This window comes from Trichechus manatus, unplaced genomic scaffold (assembly GCF_000243295.1).
Source record: "Trichechus manatus latirostris isolate Lorelei unplaced genomic scaffold, TriManLat1.0 scaffold00069, whole genome shotgun sequence".
Classification (NCBI taxonomy): Eukaryota; Metazoa; Chordata; class Mammalia; order Sirenia; family Trichechidae; genus Trichechus; species Trichechus manatus.
Window position 1 is genome coordinate 13,884,193 of NW_004444005.1, and position 23,412 is coordinate 13,907,604.

At 43.9% G+C, this 23,412-nt stretch overlaps 1 protein-coding gene across 1 annotated transcript; it reads right to left on the minus strand.

The window, feature by feature from the left end:
- Positions 1 to 104: 104 nt before the first annotated feature.
- On the minus strand, positions 105 to 1,896 carry CIMAP1B (ciliary microtubule associated protein 1B). The gene is made up of 6 exons (XM_004380027.1): positions 1,788 to 1,896; positions 1,279 to 1,482; positions 904 to 1,008; positions 585 to 706; positions 318 to 458; positions 105 to 185 (listed from the first exon to the last, which is right to left on the minus strand). The coding sequence occupies exons 1-6, from the start codon at positions 1,894 to 1,896 to the stop codon at positions 105 to 107; spliced, it is 762 nt and encodes a 253-aa protein (XP_004380084.1).
- Positions 1,897 to 23,412: the final 21,516 nt, after the last annotated feature.

Here is a 23,412-nt window from a genome sequence, read left to right on the forward strand (position 1 = left end):
CACTGTCCCAGACACCAACGACCCGGGCGCGCACAGAGAGACGGACAAGCGGCTGCATGGGACGCTTTAAGCAAACATTTGTGGGGCCGCGCCCGCCCGGCGGGTCAGTCATCCAAGTCGGTCACCATCGGGGCCAGGTAGTCGGAGTGTCGGATCCCAAAGCTCCAGCCACGGGGCTTCCGGTGCTGTGGGCGGGAGAGGCCGCTGACCGCGTGGACCGGCCGTCCGGCTCTGCGTGCTCCGGACCTCTGACCCTCGGTCCAGGAGCCAAACCCTCAGCTCCTGCCCCTGCCCCCCGCCCTTGAACTCCAGGCCACCTTGTCCACGTTGTAGGCCGCTGGCCCGGGCTTCAAGGTGTTGTCTTCGGGGAGCGAAGTCCGCGCCAGCATCGTGAACTGCGGGGCCCGGGACTTGTAGACGGCTGGGTTCACCACGTGGTAGGCGCAGGGTCCCGGCGTCTGGCGGGAGCGCAGGGGAGCCACTGCGCCTGGCTTCCATCCCGCGCAAACCACCAACGCTGCTCTTGCCCTCTAACCCCTCTGTTGACCCCTTACTACGTTGAGCCCTGGTGGCACCTCTCCCACCTTGCTGAGGTCCTCGAAGAAGGTGCCCACTGCGCTGCGGCCATAGATGGAGTAAGTTGGAGCCGAGACCTTGCCGATGACGCGGGAGCCCAAGAGCGAGGGCACCGTGTAGGTCCCGGGGCCTAGGGTGGAGCAGTCGAGGGGCCAAGCTGGGGGCGGGTTCTTGCGGATAGGCCTAGGGTCTCCCCAGCCATCCGAGTGCCGGGTGGTCCTAGTGCCTGCGGCGCGCACTGTGGAGGGCGGGCCCGGTGAGGGTCCAGGACTGTGGGGAGGAAAGGGTGGGATTCCACGGTGCTGGGATGATTCTTTCTGGTCTCACCTGGCGTTTGCCGCTCAGGTTGGACGCCCCAGTTTCGAGGAGCGATGGTGTGCCGAGGCGCGCTGGGGTACGCCAGGTTCCCGGCTCTTTCCGGGAAGTATCTGCCTGCGGGGCGGACCGAGGATGTGGGCTGGAACCGCGTGGGGGGCCTGGTGGGGGCCGGGGCTGGGGTCCTGGGACTCGGGGGAGTTGGACTCAGAATCTCTCAAAACCACGTGGGAGTCGGGGTTCTGGATTTTGAGATTCCAGATATGGCGTCCAGAATCTGGGATGTTACGGTCCCCGAGGGCGGTTAGGGGTTCAGTGGGGGTTCCCGGGCGGGCCTTCCAGGAGGCGGCTCGGAGTTGGGGAGGCGGGGGTTCCAGGGAGCCTGACCCGGTCCAGGAGTGCGGAAGGGCGCCGCGTCGCGCGGGCGGCCGTAGATGGAGTAGGAGGGGGAGCCGTCGGGGCCGCGCACTGTCATGCGGGCCGGCACTAGGTGGCCAGGCCCCGGGCTGCACGACTGCTGTTGCGTGGGGAGGCGCGCGCCGAAGGTGTAGGCGGGGGCTCGGGGCCGCGACGGGTCGTGAAGGATGTAACCTGCGAGAGTGTCCCAGCGTCACCGCCGGCCCGTCCTCCCTCCACTCCCGCCGGGGCACAGACCCCCTCACCCGTCTCCCCGCTTGCCAGACTTCCCCGCCTGCAGGACACAGGCACCCTGCCCCCTCCTCCGGGCACAGTCTCCCTAACAATCCTCTCAGTACAGACTCGGTCCCCCACACAGACCCTCCCCGAGGCCTCAGCCCGCAGCCCCCGCGCCTCCGGGTGAATAGACCCCTCCCGACTTCGGCACAGTCCACCCCCCTGCACGGCCCCCTCTCCCAGTGTCCCCCCCGCCCGGGTACCGGTGTTCGGCGGCAGCTTGTACTTGGGCCCCGGGCCTCTGTAGAGCGCCGCGATGGGGCCGCGGGGTCGGTGAGGCCGCCAAGGGCCGACGCAGCCGTCCGAGCCCATAGCTCGAATGGCTGGCGCGGGCGGCCGGCGGCACCTGCGGAGGGAGGGGTGGCAGCCCCCGCCCTTCACCCTCAATTCGCGGGGGAGCTCACTCTCTCCAGTCCCCTACTGCTCAGCCCGACTCCGGGGGCGGGGCCCACCCGGTATCCCAGGCCCAAAGAAAACAAACAGCTTTCCCAGCGTGGTGTCGGGGCGCGGGGCGGGGACAGAGCTTCAAGGCCATCTCCGGTCGCCTGCCTCCAAAATGAGTTCAGGAGGATGGGTGTGTCCCTCGATTTCGGGAAGGGAATCCCCCGAGTTTCCGGAGGACCAGGAGATCTTGGGCGTCGGGCGAGGATACCCTGGGGGAGGGGCCGCGTGGGGGGACCTGGAGCCCCCGAAGGAAGGCCCTGACGTCCGAGCAGATGCACTGACCTGTTCTGATGGCTCCCGGCGCGGGAAGGCAAGGTGGGGTGGCGACTATCAGCTGAATTTCCGCCCCTGCCTAGCTCTACTCCCAGACCCCATTGTGTCCCTGTCCGCTTCCTGGCAACGGGACTGACTCGCTCTGCACCCTAACCTGGCTCCGCCCCCACTCCCTGCACCATCTCTGGCGGGGCCTCTCTTCGGGATCCACGGCACTGCTTGGCGTCCTCCATGCTGGACCACGGACCAGAGTGCTCAGCCTCCCTCTTCCTCAGGCTTCAGTTCACCCATTCCAGAATGGAACAGATACGTAGATAAAAAATAAGTTCGAGAATAAAGAAACTGAAAAATTCAACCAGCAAGCTCAATTAAATTGATGTTTGTTGAAAGAGAACTTTGCATCTATTTAAGCCCATGGAATATTTGCAAAATTCCTGGGCCACGAAAAAAGTCATACAAGTTGAATAGAAAAGATATAATAGAACACAAGATTCCATCACATATATATTTAGAAATTAACAAGTCCTCTCTCTCTCTGTATATGTATAAAACCCTGGATCAAAGAGAAACTGAAATCTGAAGTTACAAATTATCTATACAGCATTGCAAAGGTGGATAACTTCATACCCAACTCTACAGGATGCAGTTAAAGCTGTGTTCAGAGGAAAATGTATAACCTCAAATGACTTTATTATTAATGAAGACAAATTGAAAATAAAGGAATATAGTATTTACCTTGCAAACGTTCTAAACAAGAATAATCAAACTACAAGAGTGAAGCAGGAACTAACACAAATAGTAGAAATGATAAACACGATAGCTATTTTTAAAAGAAGACAAATAAGTAGGTAAGTGTTCCAGTGAGCTTCATCAAGGGGGAACAAGCAAAAGTATACAAAATGAAGAATGAGAAAATGACATACTAACATTGTTGTTGTCAGGTGCTGTTGAGTCAGTTCTGACTCATAGCGCCCCTGTGTACAACACAACTAAACTCTGCCCAGTCCTGCGCCATCCCCACAATTGTTGTTATGCTTGAGTCCATTGTTGCACCCACTGTGTCAGTCCATCTCCTCGAGAGTCTTCCTCTTTTTCATTGACCCTCTGCTTTAGAAAGCGTAATGTCCTTCTCCAGAGACTGCTCCCTCCTGATAACATGTCCAAAGTATGTGAGATGAAGTCTTGCCATTCTCACTTCTAAGAAGCATTCTGGCTGTACTTCTTCCAAGACAGATGTGTTTGTTCTGGCAGTCCATAGTATATTCAATATTCTTCACCAACACCATAATTCAAGGGCATTGATTCTTTGGTCTTTGTTATTTATTGCCAACGTTCACGTGCATATCAGGCAATTGAAAACACCATGGCTTGGGTCAGGCCCACCTTAGTCCTTAAAGTGACATCTTTGTTTTTTAACCCTTTAAAGAGGTCTTTTGCAGCATATTTGCCCAATGCAATGCATCGTTTAATTTCTTGACTGCTGCTTCCATGGGCATTGATTGTGGATCCAAGTGTCTTAGTCATCTAGTGCTGCTCTAACAGAAATACCACAAGTGGATGGCTTTAACAAAGACAAGTTTATTCTCTCACAGTCCAGTAGTCTACCAATCCAAATTCAGGGCATCAGCTCCAGGAGAAGGCCCTCTCTCTCTGTCGGCTTTGGAGGAAGGTCCTTGTGATGCACCAGTCTTCTTTTGGTCTGGGAGGATCTCAGCGCAGGAACCTCAGGTCCAAAGGATGCACTCTGCTCCCGGCACTGCTTTCTTGGTTGTATGAGGTTCCCATGTGTCTCTGCTCACTTCTTTTATAGCTCAGAAGAGATCGGATTAAGACACTATCCAACCTTGTAGACCTCATCCGTATAACCTCATCATAGTGACAGAGTTTACAACACATGAGGAGATCACATATAACCTCACCATAGTGATAGAGTTTACAACACATAAGGAAATCACATCAGATTACACAATCATACAATACTGGGAATCATGACCCAGTCAACCCGACAGACATTTTTTGGGGGACACAATTCAATCCATGACACCAAGTAAAATGAAATCTTTTACAACTTCAATCTTTTCTCCGTTTATCATGATGTTGCTTATTGGTCCCGTTGTGAGGATTTTTGTTTTCTTTATGTTGAGGTGTAATCCATACTGAAGGCTGTAGTCTTTGATCTTCATCAGTAAGTGCTTCAAGTCCTCTTACACTTTCAGCAACCAAGGTTGTGTCATCTGCATTACGCAGGTTGTTAATGAGTCTTCCTCCAATCCTGATACCCCATTCTTCTTCATATAGTTCAGCTTCTCGGATTATTTGCTCAGCATACAGATTGAATAAATATGGTGGAAGATGCAACCCTGACACACACCTTTCTTGACTTTAAACCACGCAGCATCTGCTTGTTCTGTTTGAATTACTGCCTCTTGGTCTATGTACAGGTTTCTTATGAGTACAATTAAGTGTTCTAGAATTCCCACTCTTCTCAATGTTATCCATAATTTGTTATGATCCACACAGTCGAATGACTTTGCATAGTCGATAAAACATAGGTAAACATCTTAAACATCTTTCTGGTATTCTCTGCTTTCAGCCAGGGTCCATCTGACATCAGCAATGATATCCCTGGTTCCATGTCCTCTTCTGAATCTGGCTCGAATTTCTGGCAATTCCCTGTCACTGTACTACTGTGTACTGCAGCCACTTTTGAATGATCTTCAACAAAATTTTACTTGTGTTTGATATTAATGATATTGTTCAATAATTTCCGCGTTTGGTTGGATTACCTCTCTTTGGAATATGCATAAAATCGATCTTTTCCAGTCGGATGGCCAGGTAGTTGTCTTCCAAATTTCTTAGAATAGACTAGTGAGCACTTCCAGCACTGCATCCATTTGTTGAAACGTCTCAGTATGTATTCCATCATTTCCTGGAGGCTTGTTTTTTGCCAACATCTTCAGTGAAGCTTGGAATAAGGAAGCCCCAAGAAGAACTGATGCCTTTGAATTATGGTGTTGGTGAATAATATTGAATATACCATGGACTGCCAGAAGAATAAACTAATCTATCTTGGAACAAGTACAGCCAGAATGCTCCTTAGAAATGAGGATGGCAGGACTTCTTGTTATGTACTTTGGACATGTTATATGGAGGGACCAGTCCCTGGAGAAGGACATCATGCTTGGTAAAGTAGATGGTCAGAGAAAAAGAGGAAGACTTTCAATGAGATGGACGGACATAGTGGCTGCAACAGTGAGCTCAAACATAGCAACGATTGTGAGGATGGCGCAGGACTGGGCCAAGTTTAGTTCTGTTGTACATAGGGTCGCTATGAGTCAGAACTGACTTGATGAACCTGACAACAATACAACATTCTTTGAACGGTAGAATTCAGAGGTGAAGTCATCTGGGCCTGGGCTTTTCTTTGTGGGTAGTTTTTTGATTACTGTATCAACCTCTCTACATGTTATAGGTCTATTCAGATTGTTTCTTCTTAAGTCAGTTGCAGTAGTTTGTGTATTTGTTGAAATTTTTCCATTTCATCTAAGTTATCTAATTTGTTGGTGTATAATTGTTCATTGCACTCCTTGATAATTCTCTTTATTTATATAAGGTCAGTAGTAACGTCCCCTCTTTCATTTCTAATTCTGGTAATTAGAATCTTCTATCTTCTTTTCTTCATCAATCTAGCTAAAGGCCCCAAATAAGTAAAGCACTATTGAAGAAGAAGAGTAAAGTAGGAGGCCTCACACTACGTGACCTCAGAACCTACTATACAGCTATGGTAGTCAGAACAGGTTGGTACTGGTACAACAATAGACACGTTGACCAATGGAACAGAATTGAGCACCCAGATATAAATCCATCCACCTACAGTCACCTGATCTTCAACAAAGGCCCACAGTTCCATCAAATGGGGAAAAGACAGTCTTTTTAACAAAATGGTACTGGCAAAACTGGATGTCCATCTGTAAAAAAAATGAAACAGGACCCATACCTCACACCATACACAAAAACTAATTCGAAATGGATCAAAGACCTAAATATAAAGCCAAAAACTGTAAAGATCATAGAAGAAAAAAATGAGGTCAATGCTAGAGGCCCTAACACATGGCATAAATAGGATACAACCCATAACTAACAATACACAAACACCAGAAAAAAAGCTAGATAACTGGGATCTTTTAAAAATTAAACACTTATGCTCATCTAAAGACTTCACCAAAAGAGTAAATAGAGAAACTACAGACTGGGAAAAAATTTTTTTGGCTATGAAATATCTGACAAAGATCTGATCTCTAAAATCTACAAGAAAATCCAACAACTCTATAACAAAAAGACAAATAACCCAATTAAAAAAAGGGCAAAGGATATGAACAGACACTTCACCAAAGAAGACACTCAAGAAGACAACAGACACATGAGCAAATACCCGCAATCACTAGCCATTAGAGAAATGCAAATCAAAACTGCAATGAGATACCATCTCACCTCGCCATTACTGGCACAAATCAGAAAAAACAGAAAATAACAGATGTTAGAGAGGCTGCGGGGAGATTGGAATTCTTATGAACTGCTTTATGGAAAACCATATGGCACTTCCTTAAAAAGCTAGAAGTAGAAATACCATATGATCCAGCAATCCCACTCCTAGGAACATATCCTAGAGAAAGAAGAGCCATCACGCGAATAGACATATGCACACCAACGTTCACTGCAGCATTATTCACAATAACAAAAAGAAACAACCTAAGTGCCCATCAACAGATGAATAGATAAACAAAACTATGGTACATACACACAAGGAATACTACACCCAGAACAATGATGAATCTGGGAAATATCTCACAACAGGGATGAATCTGGAGGGCATTATGCTGAGTGAAATAAGTCAATCACAAAAGGACAAATACTGTATGAGACCACTATTATAAAAACTCATGAAAAGGTTTACACACAGAAAGAAACAATCTTTGATGGTTATGAGGGAGGGGAGGGGTGGGGAGGGAAGAACACTGAGTAGACAATAGATAAGTGGTAACTCTGGTGAAAGGTAAGACAGTACGCAAAACTGGGGAAGCCAGTACAACTTGACCAAGGCAACGTCATCGAACCTTTATGCTGTTGTTGTTGTTAGGTGCTGTCAAGTCGGTTCTGACTCATAATGACTCTATGTGCAACAGAAGGAAACGCTGCCTGGTCCTGCGCCATCCTCACAGTTGTTGCCATGCTTGAGCCCATTGTTGCAGCCACTGTGTCGATCCATCTTGTTGAGGGTCTTCCTCCTTTTCCCTGACCCTCTACTTTACCAAGCATGATGTCCCTCTCCAGGGACTGATCCCCCCATAACACGTTCGAAGTATGTGAGACTTAGTCTCGCCATCCTTGCTTTTAAGGAGCATCCTGGTTGTACTTCTTCCAAGACAGATTTGTTTGTTCTTTTGGCAGTCCATGGTATATTCAATATTCTTTGCCCAACACCACAATTTAAAGGCGTCAATTCTTCTTTGGTCTTCCTTATTCATCGTCCAGCTTTCGAATGCATACAAGGTGATTGAAAACACCATAGTTTGGGTCAGGTGCACCTTAGTCCTTAAAGTGACATCTTTGCTTTTTAACACTTCAAAGAGGTCTTTTGCAGCAGATTTGCCCAATGCAGTGTGTCATTTGATTTCTTGACTGCTGCTTCCATGGGTGTTGATTGTGGATCCATCTTTTCTCTGTTTATCGTGATGTTGCTTATTGGTCCAGTTGTGAGGATTTTTGTTTTCTTTATGTTGAGGTGTAATCCGTACTGAAGGCTGTGGTCTTTGATCTTCATCAGTAAGGGCTTCAAGTCCCCTTCACTTTCAGCAAGCAAGGTTGTGTCATGAGCATAAGACAAGTTGTTAATGAGTCTTCTTCCAATCTTGATGCCCCATTCTTCTTCACAGAGTCCAGCTTCTCAGATTATTTGCTCAGCATACAACATTCATAGACAGATCCAAACTCCCTGCGGGACTCCATTAGTGAGCTGAGGGCTGGGGACCATGGTCTCTGGGGACATGTAGCTCAACTGGCATAACATAGTTTATAAAGAAAATGTTCTACATCCTACTTTGGTGAGTAGCGTCTGGGGTCTTAAAAGCTTGTGAGCGACCATCTAAGATACTCCACTGGTCCCATCACGTCTGGAGCAAGCAAGACTGAAGAAAACCAAAGACACAAGGACAAGATTAGTCCAAAGACTAATGGATCACAACCACCACAGCCTCCACCCGACTGAGTCCGGCACAAGGAGATGGTGGTGCCCGGTTACCACCACTGACTGCTCTGACAGGGTTCACAACAGAGGGTTGCAGACAGAGCTGGAGAAAAATGTAGAACAAAGTTCAAATTCAGAGAAAAAGACCAGACTTACTGGTCTGACAGAGACTGGAGAAACTCTGAGAGTATGGTCCCTGGACACCCTTTTAACTCAGTACTGAAGTCACTCCTGAGGTTCACCCTTCAGCCAAAGATTCTACATGCCCATAAAACAAACAATAATACACGTCGCTCAACCATGTGTATGAGACTAAATGGGCACACCAGCCCAGGGGCAATGACAAGAAGGCAGGAGGGGACGGGAAAGCTGGACAAATGGGAATGGGGAACCCAAGGTTGAGAAGGGGGATGTTGACACGTTGCAGGGTTGGCAACCAATGTCGCAAAACAATATGTGTCTTAATTGTTTAATGAGAAACTAATTTACTCTGTAAGCCTTCATCTAAAGCACAATTAAAAAGGAAAAAAAAATCTAGCTAAAATTTCATCATTTTGTTGATCTTTTCAAAGAACCAGCTTTTGGTTTCATTGTTTTTTTTTCTAGTCTCTATTTTATTTACTTACACTCCAATTTTTATTATTTCCTTCTTTCTTCCTGCTTTAGGTTAGTGTTCTCTTCTTTTTCCAGTGTCTTAAAGTGAAGGTTTGAAGAAATATTTGAGATCTTTCTTCTTTTTTAATGTAGGCATTTACAGGTATAAATTTCTCTGTAAGCACTGCTTTAGCTGCACCTCACAAATTTTGGTATGTTGTCTTTATTTTTATTCATCTCAAAGTATTTTCTAATCTCCCTTTTAATTTCTTCTTTGACCCATTGGTTATTTAGGAATGTGTTGTTTAATTTCCACATATCTGTGAGTTTCTCAACTTTTTTTCCTGCTATTGATTTCTAATTTTATTCCATTGAATTCTGAGAACATACTTTGTATTATTTCTATACTTTTTAGCATTATTTAGGTTTGTTTTATAGCCTATCATATGATCTATTCTGGAGAATATTCCTTGTGCACTTGAGAAAAATGTATATTCTATTATTGGGTGGAGTGCGCTATAGATGTCTGTTAGGTCTAGCTTGTTTATAGGGTTATTCAAGTCTTCTATTTCCTTGTTGATCTTCTGTCTAATTGTTCTGCACATAATTTAAAGTGGAGTAGTGAAGTCTCCAACTATTATTGTTGATAATGTCTATTTATCCCTTAATTTCTGTATTTTGTTGTCATATATTTTGGTGCACTGTTATTAGGTGCATGCATGTTGATAATTGTTACATATTCCTGATGAATTGACATTATAAAATGTCCTTCCCTCTTCATCTCTAGCAACATTTTTTGCTTTAGTCTATTTTGTCTGATATTAGTATAGCCACTTCAGCTTTCTTGTGATTGCTATTTGCATGGTGTATCTTTTTCCATCTGTTTACTTTCAATCTACTTGTATCTTTGAATCTAAAGTGTGTCCTTATAGACAGCAGATAGTTGGATCGTTTTTTAAATCCAGTCTGACAATATGTGCCTATTGATTGGATTGTTTAATCCATTCACATTTAATGTTATTATTGAATTTACATCTGCCATATCACTTTTTGTTTTCTATATATCTCATGTTTTTTCTTTCATTTATTCCTCCTTTATTGCTTCCTTATTCCAGTAAGTGAATTTTATAATGTAGCTTCTTAAGTTCTTTAATAATTTTTTTCACTATTTGTTTTTGAGGATTTTTTTTAGTGGTTGCTCTAGGGTTTGCCATATATGTCTTAGTTTATCAGGATCGACTTCAGATTTATGCTAGCTTAATTCCACTGATAGATAGAAACATAACTCCTACACACCTCTATTCTGGTCTCCCCCATTTTGAGCTATTTTTGTTATACATAGTATATCTATTAATGTTACAAACCCAATACACTGTTATTACTGTTACTTGCCATCCATAGTAATTTTTTAGCCCAATACAGCTTTGCTCCTACCTACCTCATTTGTGCTGTTATTGGAAAATAGATTACACATAGTTTACATTTGTATATGTTATAGGCTAAGCAACACATTATGCATATATTATTTTATACAATTTATTTTAAATTAGTTAAGAGAGGAAAGGAGAAAGATACATGCATTTATATATCTTATATAATTGCATAATTTCCTTTACAACTGCTCTTTTTGTGTGTGTGGATTTGAATGACCATCCTAGGGTCACTTGCTTTCAGCCTGAAGAAATTACTTTAGTACTTATTGTAAGGCAGGTCTTCTATCAACAAATTTTCTCAATTTTTGTTTGTCTGGTAAAGTCTTTATTTCACCTTCATTTCTGAAAGATGGCTTTGCTGGTATAGGATTCTTGGTTGACATTTTTTTCTTTGAGCACTTTGAATATGTTATTCCACTGCCTCTGGCCTCTATTGTTTGTGCTCAGAAGTCAGCTGTTAATCTTATTGGAGTTCCCTTGCAAGTAATGAGTTATTTTACTCCCACTGCTTTCAAGATTTTCTCCATGTCTTTGACTTTTGGCATTTTTACTATAATGTGTCTATGGATTTCTTTGTTTTATCTTAGAGTTTGTTGAGCTTTCTGAATGTGTAGGTTATTGCCCATCAATAAATTTGGGAAGATTTCAGCCATTATTTCTTTAAATATTTTTTCTTCTTTCTCTCCTCTCCTTCTGGTACTCTCATTGTGTCAGTGTTGGGTGCTTACTAGCGTCCCGCATTTTTCTAAGGCTCTCTTCATTTTTCTCCATTCTTTTCTTCTCTTTGTTCTTCAGCTTACATAATCTCTATTGGTCTATCTTCAGGTTTGCTAATTCTTTCTTTTGCCAGTTGAAATCTACTCTTGAGCCCCTCTAGTGCATTTTAAAATTTTAGTTATTGCAGTTTTCAACCCCAGAATTTCCATTTGGTGCACATATATATATATAATTTCTATCTCTTTAACGATATTCTCTCTTTGATATGAGTTTCTTATCACACCTTGCTTTACTTCATTAATCACGGTTTCCTTTGGTTCTGTGAACCTGTTTATAATGACTTATATCTTTTTCTGATAAATCCAACTTCTGGTCACCTTCACAGGCAGTTTCTGTTGCCTGCTTTTTCCCTAACATATGGGTCATACTTTCCTGTTTCTTTGGTTTGTGGTAAGGTGGTCTATATTTTATTTAAGTAGCTGTAGCTGACACTACCAATTTCCTAACCAACAACTATCCCCCCTTCTCCTTCCTCATAGAACCCTTTTTGTCCATGTAGCCGTCTTCATTTGTTAGGGCTTCCTAGGGGCAAAACTCATTATGAGTTGGAATTGACTAGACAGCAATGGGTTGGTTGGTTGGTAGGGGCCAAACTCATCCCATCACAACCCTGGGGGAAGGGGCTGGGATCTTGTGAAGAGTATAATTCACAAGTGTGATGAGCCCATTAGTAAGAAGCATGGGGCCAAATTCTGGCTGATGGGACAAAGAGAAATTCTTTAGGAACTTATGGCAAATGTTTCCATACTTGTAAAAAGAGATGCTCAGAGACTGCCTTCTGGCATGGCAGTATGAGGAGCTCCACTGACCCACTCCCCAGTGAAACTGATGAAAATTGTTTGTAAAAACAACCATTTAAAGCCTTTGGAAATGGTTCTAAGGGCAAACAGCAAATGAAGAAACATCTATTCAAGAAAATCTATGAAAATTCAGTAACAAAGTCAAGATTCTCTGATATTTGAACCAAGACCACGCTCTCCTCCCCACTCCCAGCTCAGGGAGGCAGAGGTTTCACTCCAGACTGCGGCAGCCAAGAACACAGGCACCTTCACCCTCAGCTCCCAGTCAGAGGGCTTTCTCCCCAGAAGCGGAAGGACATCAGCGTTTCTCATTCTGCCCGTTGCTGAGGCTGTCTCAGACAAGTGCATTTGAGAGGTGGGGGCTCCCTTCTTCCACCCAATCCCCACTTGTGGAATGGAGGCTCTACCTGCAAAAAGGCAGATGGATACATGGACAAAATGGGTTCTGTGAGGAAGGGGAAAGGGGGATAGACGGTTAGGCAACCAGTAGTGTCAGCTACAGCTACTTAAATAAGATACAGACCATCTTATTGCAAATCAAAGCAAATAACATTTTAAATGGTGAAACTCTAAGTCTATATAAAATTTAGGAACTAGTAGACGCCCCTTACTAGCATTATGATTTAACATTGTTTTGGAGGTTTCAGTAAATGCAATGAGACAATATATAATTAACCGGTATAAATAATGAAAAATAAGAGATAAAACTACCCTTTGCTGATGATATGGTTGTATACCTAAAAACTTAAGATACCCTAGTAAATAAGTTATTACAGTAAAGGGGGTTTGGTAAGGTTGCTAGATACAAGAAAATTTACAAAAATAAATAGCTACCTTCATTTGTAAACGGAAAACAAAAACATTCATGATACCACAAGAAGCTAAAAAGTAATTTAAAAATATCTAATAAGAAAAGTACAAGGTGTATATAAAACAAGGCCTGAGCAAGATAGGAAGACTTAGTAAAATAAAATATTAATTCTCCTCCAATGGATATAAAAATTTAATTCCAGTTAGATTTTGAATTTTAAAAAATGGGCAACATGAATTTAAAGATCGTATGGAAAAATAAATGTCTATAGTAGTCAGGAAATTCTAAAACATAAAAATAATAAAAGGGGACTTATTTAACAGATACTAAATCATATAAGGAGCTTTGGCAGTGCAGTAGTGAAGAGCTTGGCTGCTAACCAAAAGGTTGGCAGTTTAAATCCACTAGCCACTCCTTGGAAACCCTATGGGGCCATTCTACTCTGTCCTATAGGGTCGCTATGAGCTGGAATTGACTCGACGGCAATGGGTTTGCTTTTTTTTTTTAAATCAAATAAAGGTAGTCTGTAGGTGGTGCAAATGGTTAAGTGCTCGACCTACTAGCTGAAAGGTTGGAGGTTTGAACGCACCAGAGGTGCCTTGGAAGAAAGGCCTGGTGATCTACTTCTGAAAGATCGCAGAAAATCCTACTGAAATCCTTTGAAAATCCTATGGAGCACAGTTCTACTCTGCACACATGGAGTTGCTATGAGTTGGACTCGACTCAGTGGCAACCTAACAACAACAACAAATCATATAAAGCCATTTAAATTAGAATTGTTTGGCTTTGGTAGAGCAGACACTCACTGTGATCCTGTGTATATGGAATTAGTACATGACAAGGAGAGGATGTCACAAATGAGGCTCCATTCATTTGTTCACAAAAATAAGTTCCAGATGAATTAATTAATGGTCTAAGTGTAAAAAATAGTACAAACTTATAGACAAAATATTACTTGAATGTATATCTATCATTTATATCTATCTGCCTGCCTGCCTGTCTGCCTATCTACTTATCCACCTACAGACCTACATACCTACCTCTCTCTCTTGCTATCTATCCTCTATAGAGGGAGGGGTTTTTAAACAAAGAGGAAACTCAGAAACTGCACAGGAAAACACAGACATATTTGACTACATAAAATTAAAAAATTTCAATGTGGCAGAGGATGCCATAAATTAAACGTAATTTGAGAAAAATATCTGTAATCCATAGAACTGTTAATATCTATATTGTATAACGTACTGGCACATTGATAAGACAAACAAATAAAAGTGAACACAGAACAAGAATAGGAATTTTACACAAGTGGACAGTCCAATGGAGAATACACACTGGAAAAACATCCACAGCAGTGGCCGGACACTTAGTTACGCTGCAGGCCTGGATGCTGAAACTGGGAAACCAAAGGGACCCTGGCTTAAACAAAACAAAAGCTCCTTTTAATCTTTCATGTAGCAATCTGGCCGACAGCCCAGAGCTGCTGGTGGTTTCTCCCTTTGTCACCAGGGCCCCGCTCCTGCCCCCTCGTGCTCTGCCATGCTGGTTTGAAGGACATCTCCGTCAGCCCTCCCTGTCTCATCCACATTTCAGCCAGGGCACTGGAGTGGGCAAGGAGGGCAGCCCGCCCACCGTATGGGAAATGACCCACTCTGCTCCCTTTGGCAGGACTTCGTCACTGATCTTACAGCTGTAAGAGCAGCCGGGGGATGCGGTCTTTCTTGTGGGATTCTAGGGGTCAAGCTAAAATGTGGGGCTTCTGTTTACTAAAGGAAAAGTAGGAAATCGAGGAGGCCACGAGCTGTTTCTCTTGGGGGTGGCAGTGAGGTGTCCCTTCTCACCCATGAAACAGAGGAGGATTAAGGAGTGAAGGTACCCGGGGCTGGCGCAGCTCCAGAGGAAAGGATGCTCGTGGAACTCAGTCTGTCAATATTTATTGTAAATTAAAATGCTGTGGTTTTTTAACGCCAAATTCCATCTTAGGATTCTGCCCCTTAGAAACAGAAGCATGATTAAGTAAGGATGTGTGCATAAGACATTTATTACAAAATGCTTTTTACAGCAAAATAAACTCCCAAGCTGACGGCTCAAAAAAAAAAAAAGAGAGAGACTATCTAAATAACAGGAGGCCTGGTGGCACAGTGGCTAATTGCTCGGCTGCTACCTGAAATGTCGGCGGTTCAAACCCACCAACCACTCCTTGAGAGAAATGATGTATAGCCTTGGAAGCCCTATGGGGCACTTCTACCCTGTCCTATAGGGTCACTGTGAGTCAGAATGTGACCCTATGGCAATGGTTTTTTTTTTTGGTATCTAAATAAGCTGTGACTCGTCCCTGCCACAAAATACCGTGTAGCTCTTAAAAACAAAAAATAAGATCTTTACCAAGCGTCTCCGAGAGTTTCATGGTATATTCTTAACTAAAGAAAACAATCTGATTCCAGTTTTGGAAGATCAAACAAAGATAAAATACCCGACTTGTGTGTGATCACGGGATAGGACGCGCACAGCTGTTACCTTGTGTGTAGGGGGACGGTGGGTAGGAAAAGGCGACGGGAAAGTAAGAAAAAGAAAAAGAAAAAAGACAGTAGCAACGAATGTTTGTAAAAACACAGGCGTTAGAATATGGTCGCCTGTGTGTGTGTATTGAAATTTAGATGTACATCTATTTATATATCATTTGCTGTTGTTGTTAGGTGCCGTCGAGTTGGTTCTGACTCACAGAGACAGAAGGAAACATTGCCCAGTCCTGCGCCATCCTCATGATTGTTGTTATGCTTGAGCCCATTGTTGCAACCACTGGGTCAATCCATCTCGTCGAGGGTTTTCCTATTTTTCTATGACCCACTGCTTTACCAAGCATGACATCCTTCTCCAGGGACTGATCCCTCCTGACAACATGTCCAAAGTATGTGAGACCCAGTCTTGCCATCCTCGCTTCTAAGGAGCATCCTGGTTGTACTTCTTCTAAGACAGATTTGTTCGTTCTTCTGGCAGGTCACGGCATATTCAATATTCTTCGCCAACACCACAATTCAAAGGCATCAATTCTTCTTCCTTATTCATCGTCCAGCTTTTGCATGCACACGAGGCGACTGAAAACACCATGGCTTGGATCAGGTGCACCTTGGTCTTCAAGGGGACAGCTTTGCTTCTTAACACTTTAAAGAGATCTTTTGCAACAGGTTTGCCCAATGCAATGAGTCTTTTGATTTCTTGACTGCTGCTTCCATGGGTGTTGTATATATCATATATGTAATATATTAGATATATATAATATGTTGCTGTTGTGTGCCGTTGAGTCAATTTTGACTCATAGCGACCCTATGTGACAGAGTAGAACTGCCTCATAGGGTTTCCTAGGCTGTAATCTTTACTGGAGCAGATCGCCAGGTTTTTTCTCTTGCAGAAGTGCTGGTGGGTTCGAACTACTGACTTTTCAGTTAGGAGCTGAATGCTAAACCTTTGCTCCCACCATATATATAACATATAACCCAAAAAACCAAACCAGTTGCGGTGGAGTCAACTCCAACTCATGGTGACCCCATGTGTGTCAGAGTAGAACTATGCTTCCTAGAATTTTCAGTGGCTGATTTTTCAGAAGCAGATCACCAGGCCTTTCTCCCAGGCGCCCTTGGGTGGACTCACACCTCCAACCTTTCAGTTAGCAGCCGAGCACGTTAACCGCTTGTAGCACCTGGGGACTCCTTGTGACATGTGAAAGTCACCCAAGTGTTCACTGTGGCTCACTCCACGTGGGACCGTTTTCAGGTGGTTTTTGCTTCTTGCCATTACTCTTTTCGATTGTTTAAATACTTTTCAACGAACAAAAATATTAAATCTATTTTCAGTTTGGAAAAGAGTCTGGAGTTTATCCTGTGGGCAACAGGGAGCCCTAGAGATTTTACAACGTAAGGAATTTCGCTTCATCTGTGTCCTGACGCTACTTCTGGTGTGGTGAGAGGATGGCTTGGGAGCTGAGAGAGGACAGCAAAGGAGTGCCCTGCCACAGGGAGAGGAAGGGACCTTCGCAGTGACACTTCTGAGTAGGGTGAGTTGGGAGTGGATGGAGAAGACCCGTCCCTCACAGGGATGGGCTGGCCCTGTGGGTGGAAAAGGAGCCAACACAGAGACAGGGAACTCTGAGGAGGACAGTTCAGAGGACCCAGGGCCCCCGGGAATGCCGGGGTGAGGCCGAGCAGAGTCGTGTTGTGCGGTGTGTGTTCTGAGTTGTTAGCCTCGCAGTTGCAGCCAGGTGTGGAGCCCAGGAGGCCGAGGCTGGGGCTCCCACTGAGCAGAGGTTCTGGCACCAGGGGTAGAGTGGTGGCGCCATGCCGAGGAGGGAAGATCACGGCAAAGGCCTTGGAGGGAAAGGTGGCTGGGAGGGCTGCGTTGACAGGTGGGCTTGCTGTGGGGTGGGAGCAAGTCCTGACCCCGTGAGGGGCATCTCCAACCCTGCCCCAGGCACTGCTGATGACCCCCTTCCTCTGGCCCCTTGGGGCTGCGATCCCTCCTCTAGGCCCTTCCTGCAGGAGGAATGCAGGTAGGACCTCCCCCGCCATGGGCTTGAGACTTGGGCCTGGGGCAGACTGGTTTGGGGGAACCACAGATTTGAAATGGACACCAAAAGCACAGGGATTGTAACAGGAAGGAACAGAATTTACCTCTGTAACTCTATGCTGGGAGGGTGAGGACTTGAAATGGATTGAACTGTGTCCCCTAAAAATATGTGTCAACTTCCCTAGGCCACGATTCCCAGTGTTGTGTGATTGTCTACCATTTTGTCATCCGATGTGATTTTCCCATGTGTTGTAAATCCTACCTCTATAATGTTAATGAGGTGGGATTAGAGACAGTTGTGTTAATGAGTCAAGACTCAATCTACAAGATTAGATTGTGTTTTAAACCAATCTCTTTTGAGATGTAAAAGAGAGAAGTGAGCAGAGAGACATGGGGATCTCATACCACCAAGAAAGTAGTGCCAGGAGAAGAGAATGTCCTTTGGATCCAGGGTCCAGGCGCTGAGAAGCTCCTAGACCAGGGAAGAATGATGACAAGGACCTTCCTGTGGAGCCAACAGAGAGAGAAAGCCTTCCTCTGGAGCTCACACCCTGTATTCGAATTTCTAGCCTCCTAGACTGTGAGCTAATAAACTTCTCTTTGTTAAAGCCATCCACTTGTGGTATTTCTGTTATAGCAGCACCGGATAACTAAGACCGGACCTGTCACAGGGATATGGCATAGGGGTGGGGCAGAGATAGAGGGCTAAGGGGTAGGACGCAGCGCTTCCATGGATGAAGACAGCATGTGGTTTTTCTGTTTGCCTTTTTTTTTTTTGAATGATTGAATTCAGCCAACTACTCCTTTCTTTCTCCCATGGAAATAGCTTAATTGTCTCTAAAACTTGTAAAAGCCGTGCATCCTGCTGTAAGCAGGGCCACACCACACAAAAAGCCACAAGGCAGGAAGCAGAGAAACTTCTGGAAGCCCCTCCCACCGCCTGGCCTTCCATTGTATTGATGGTACATGATTGCTTAGCTAATCTTCATTAATTTAGGTTTTCCCGAATTTTTACCATTATAATCCCAGATACTATGAATAAAACTCAATATATCTTCATGCATTTACCCAAATACTTATCTAGGATACGTTTCTGAATGTAGAACCGCAGGGTTAAAGGGGATCCATATTCTAAAATGTGGCAGATACTACTGATTGCCTTCATGGAGGTGCGGAATCCTGTCCTGAATGCTGCCCCAGAGGGTAGCAGCTGGGTACCCTTTGCTCCCTGCTGTGTTCCCACTGCCGTTGTGCGCAGTGGAGTCGACTCATAACGACCCTATATGACCGAGTAGAACTGCCCCGTAGGGCTGTAATCTTCACAGGAGCAGATTGCCAGGTCTTTCCTCCTATGAAACAGCTGGTGGGTCCCAACTGCTGACTTTTTTTGTTAGCGGCCAAGTGCTTCACCATTTCACCACCAGGGCTCCTTATTCCGTTAAACAAACCTGAGGAGTCAATTTCGACTCATAATGACCCTACAGGATAGATAACTGCCCCACAGGGTTTTCAAGGCTGTAAATCTTTCTGGAAGCAGACTACCACATCTTTCTCCTGTGGAGTAGCTGGTGGGTTCGAACCACTGACCCTTTGGTTAGCAGCTGAGCACTTTCACCACTGTGCCACCAGGGCTCCTCTTATCCCATGTATTTGATGAATAAATGAACTAACACTTTCGTCCATGGATTGTGAGTGTTCCTGTTTCCGCAGACCCTTGCCAATGAGAGTTAGGAGAAGTCTTTCAAGTGCTAAGAACCAAAGGATATTTTTAGAGCCTTCATGAGGTGCTAGGCACTATTCTGAATACCAGTTTACCTAAGTTGTCTTATTTAATGCTCACAACAAACCTCTGAATTAAGTACTATTATTTTTTCCAACTTTATAGATAGAGAAACTGGGGCACAAAGGGTTACATGGTCAGGAAGTGGTGGAACTGAGATTTGAATCCAGACCATCTGGCTCTCATGCCTGACTCCAGTGAATCATGCTGTCTCTAAATCTCGGCTGGTCTGACAGGTGAAAATGAGCTCTTGTTTATAAGCCATGGCAGCGTCCTAAGGGTCTGATTTAAGAAAGCCTGGGCAAGCAAGTGAGTAGTAGTGAAATGGGAAAGTACAGGAGCGTTTCTCAGTAAAAAGCAAGAAAACCCAGAGAATAGCAAAAACAAACAAGCAAACCAAAAATCCCCAAAAAACTGGGAGTAGGGGAGGGGAAAAATACTGTAAAACAGTAAAAAGTAAATTTTTTTAAAAATTGTACTTTAGGTGAAGGTTTACAGAACAAATATTTTCTCACTAAAGAGTCAGTACGTGTATTGTTTTATGACATTGGTTAACAACCCCACGACATGTCAACAAGCTCCTTTCTCGGCCTTGGAGGACCTTTTTTTTTTGGTGAAAACATACATAGCCAAAGATACACCATTTCAAAAATTTCTACATGTACAATTCAGTGACGTTGATTACGTTCTTCCAGTTGTGCTGCTATTCTCACTTTAGATGAAGGTTTACACAAAATAGTGTCTCATTAAACAGTTAGTACACATATTGCCCTATGACAATGGTTAACAACCCCATTACATGTCAACACTGTCCTTACTCAACCTTGGGTTCCCTATCACCAGCTTTCCTGTCCCCTTCTGCCTTCTAGTCCTTGTCCCTGGACTGCTGTGCCTAGTAAGTCTCTTTTGGTTTTATGGGGCTGTCCAATCCCTGGCTGAATGGTGAACCTCGGGAGTGACTTCACCACTGAGCTAAAAGGGTATCCAGGGGCCATACGCTTGGGGTTTCTGCAGTCTGTCAGGCCAGTAAATCTAGTCCTTTTTTTTGTGTTAGAATTTTGTTCTACGTCCTTCTCCAGCTCTGCCCAAAACCCTCTGCTGTGATCCCAGTCAGAGCAGTCAGTGGTGGTAGCCCGGCACCATCTAGCTGTACTGGACTCAGTCTGGTGGAGGCCTTGGTAGCTGTGGTCCATTAGTCCTTTGGACTAATCTTTTCCTTGTATCCTGTTCTCTTCATTCTCCCTTGCTCCCAAAGGGGTAAGACCAGTGGAGTATCTTAGATGGCTGCTCACAGGCTTTTAAGACCCCAGACGCTACTCACCAAGGTAGAATGTAGAACATTGTCTTTATAAACTATGTTATGTCAATGGAGCTAGATGTTCCCCGAGACCATGGTCCCCACAGCCCTCTGCCCAGCAATTCTGTCCCTCAGGGAGTTTGGATGTGTCTATGGAGCTTCCATGCGCTTTCCTTGTACGAGTTGTGCTGGCTTCCCCAGTATTGTGTACTGTCTTACCCTTCACCAAAGTTACCACTTATGTAAAAAGTAAATTTGAAGGAATAAAATCAAGTAAATCACTCCTTACAGTAAATGTCACTGGGACCCAGGTGCTAGGGCTGGGGTAGGGGTGGGGAAGAAGCCAGTGAAAAGAGAAAAGAAGAAAAAGAGGACTCAAAAATCACACAGGGGATGGTTAGGTTTATGCATTTGGGTCACATTTTGTACATCTGTGGGAATATACATTTTTAAAGTTATTTCAAATATATGAAAAAAAACCATGTTTTTTTCCCCGTGAAAAATGATTTTCAAGTGACGTATTTGAACTGATCTCACACAATTAATCACAGTCTCTGAAGATGAGCAACTGCCTAATTTATCGTTTTCAAAACCTGTAGATTTTGAAATACAAAAGCGTTTATTTTTTTGCTTTCTATTTAATTCTTGCTTTTACTTACTCTTTTATTCTCTTTCTTCTCATTACTTAAAAAAAAAACTTTGGTCTTAATACAGAGGCCTCTTACGTGCCGTTTTAGATCTTTTAGAATTTAGACCACTTTGGGTCTTCGTGGCCCTACCCACCTCCGGGACTTTGCACCACTTGTCCAGTCATCTGCCTCCTGTGGTGACCACCTCTGGCTCGACTCTGACCACCTTCACAGCCCAGCAGCATCGTGGGAATGCAGGGAATTCAGCTCTACAGAAAAACCTTTGATTGGACGCATTCTCTCTTCTTTCCCCGATGGGAGGAGGACCCCATGAGAAAGGGCAATCGGCGTGCTCCATAACATACACTCAGACCCGCTCTCCCTCTCTCCCTTACCCCCCCGCTCTTTAAGAAAGCATCCACACGTGAGTTGTTGCCTCAAGCTTTACTTCCTTAGGGACTCAGGCTAAAACACCTAGTTGTTGAGTTTAATATTTAGTTAATTTATTTTTCAGCCTTCTTTATTGAATTATACCATTTGCCTTCGAGTTGATTCCTACTCATGGTGATGCCGTGTGTGCAAAGTAGAACTTGTGCTCCATAGGGTTTTCAAGGCTGTGACCTCTTAGAAGCAGATCGCCAGGACTTTCTTTCGAGGTGCCTCTGGATGGGTTTGAACCACCAAACTTTCGGTTAGTAGTCTAGTGCTTAACTCACCCGGGGATTCCTTGTTTAATTATAAGAACATTAAAACCGTTGGGCATAATTTTTCCCTAAATACGGTTTTAGTTGCATCTGATAACTTTTGATACACAACATTCCTATTGTTAATCTAAAAATAGCTTGGCTATTAAACATACAGCTGCTGTAGACATTGTGTACAGGTTTTTGTGTAGATGTAAGTTTTCATTTCTCTGGGACAAATGCCCAGGGGTGCGGGGCTGGGTTGTGTGATAAGGGTACATTATTTATTTTTAGAAACTGTCAAAGTAATTTCTAGAGTGGCTGTACCATTTTGCATTTCCTTCCTGCAACTTATTTTTTAAAATCAGAATCATGCTCCTGAGATTTCATCCACTGTTGATACAACTGTAATTAACTCACTTTCACTATTTATGGCAGAAATTACCAGCCGGGGGATGGGGCACATTGGCGTGTCACAGGTAAATGACAGATGTGCCTTGAAACGTTCGTGGATATGTTTTTCACAGAGATTAATTTTAATCCAGCTTTAAAATAACCACTTAAAAATGTACAATAGTTGAGATCACGTTTGAACGCTGTTTCGGTGGCTCCCTCTGTAAACTTCCTGAATACAGTCGTTGTATTTTGGCGATTTTATGCATAGTATTCACCGCCAGAGGGCGCGCTCTATACGCTGCACCACCGGGCGCCTTCTCCACCTTCGTGATCACTGCTTGTCTAATTGTCAGAATTTGCTCATCATCAGTGAAATTCTTTGTTATATTAGCAAGGAATAGAGTTAGTTTTTCTTTCGATTTACTTTGCTTCTATTTTTCACAAATCTTAAAACATATATATATATGGCACGTATGATTTTTAACTTCATCAACATGATCATCGGCATCACTGGAGACATCCTCCTTTCCTCTACTTTGGTTCCAAGTGTTGCTAAGAAAAACATAATTGAGTTTGTCTTCTCAAATGTTACTTCTTTATTGAATGAGTAAATTTTTTTTGATGTGGTAAATATACACACACCAAAACATCCACCAGCACAATTTACGCACGTATAACTCATGACATTGACTACATTTTGTATGTCGTGCCACCGTTCTCCCTATCCTTTTCCAAATAATTCCATCACAGTTAACATAAACTCAAAGCCTCCCAAACAAAATCTCCCCTTTTTCCCTCCCTCCTATTCCTGGTAACCATTAATAATCTTTGGTTTCTATATGTTTGCTTGTTTCCTGTAAGTGATGTCATACAGTATTTGTCCTTTTGAGAATGACTTTTTTGCTCAGCATAATGTTTTCAAGGTTCACCCAGGTGGTAGAATGCATCAAGACTTCATTTCTTTTTATGGCTGAGTAATATTCCATTGTTTGTACACACCACATTTTGTTTACCTATTCATCTGTTGATGGACATTTAGGTTGTTTCCACCATTTGGCTATTGTGAATAATGCTGCAATGAACACTGGTGTACAGGTTTTTGTTTCT

What these genes read in the sequence shown, in the direction of transcription:
- CIMAP1B (XM_004380027.1), bottom strand. Translation starts at nt 1,896, where the DNA reads ATGGGCTCGGACGGCTGCGTCGGCCCTTGGCGGCCTCACCGACCCCGC. An exon ending in CAAGCTGCCGCCGAACACCG is followed by an intron (nt 1,483 to 1,787) that starts GTACCCGGGCGG and finishes ACACTCTCGCAG; the next exon opens with GTTACATCCTTCACGACCCG. An exon ending in ACCTGAGCGGCAAACGCCAG is followed by an intron (nt 707 to 903) that starts GTGAGACCAGAA and finishes GCTCCACCCTAG; the next exon opens with GCCCCGGGACCTACACGGTG.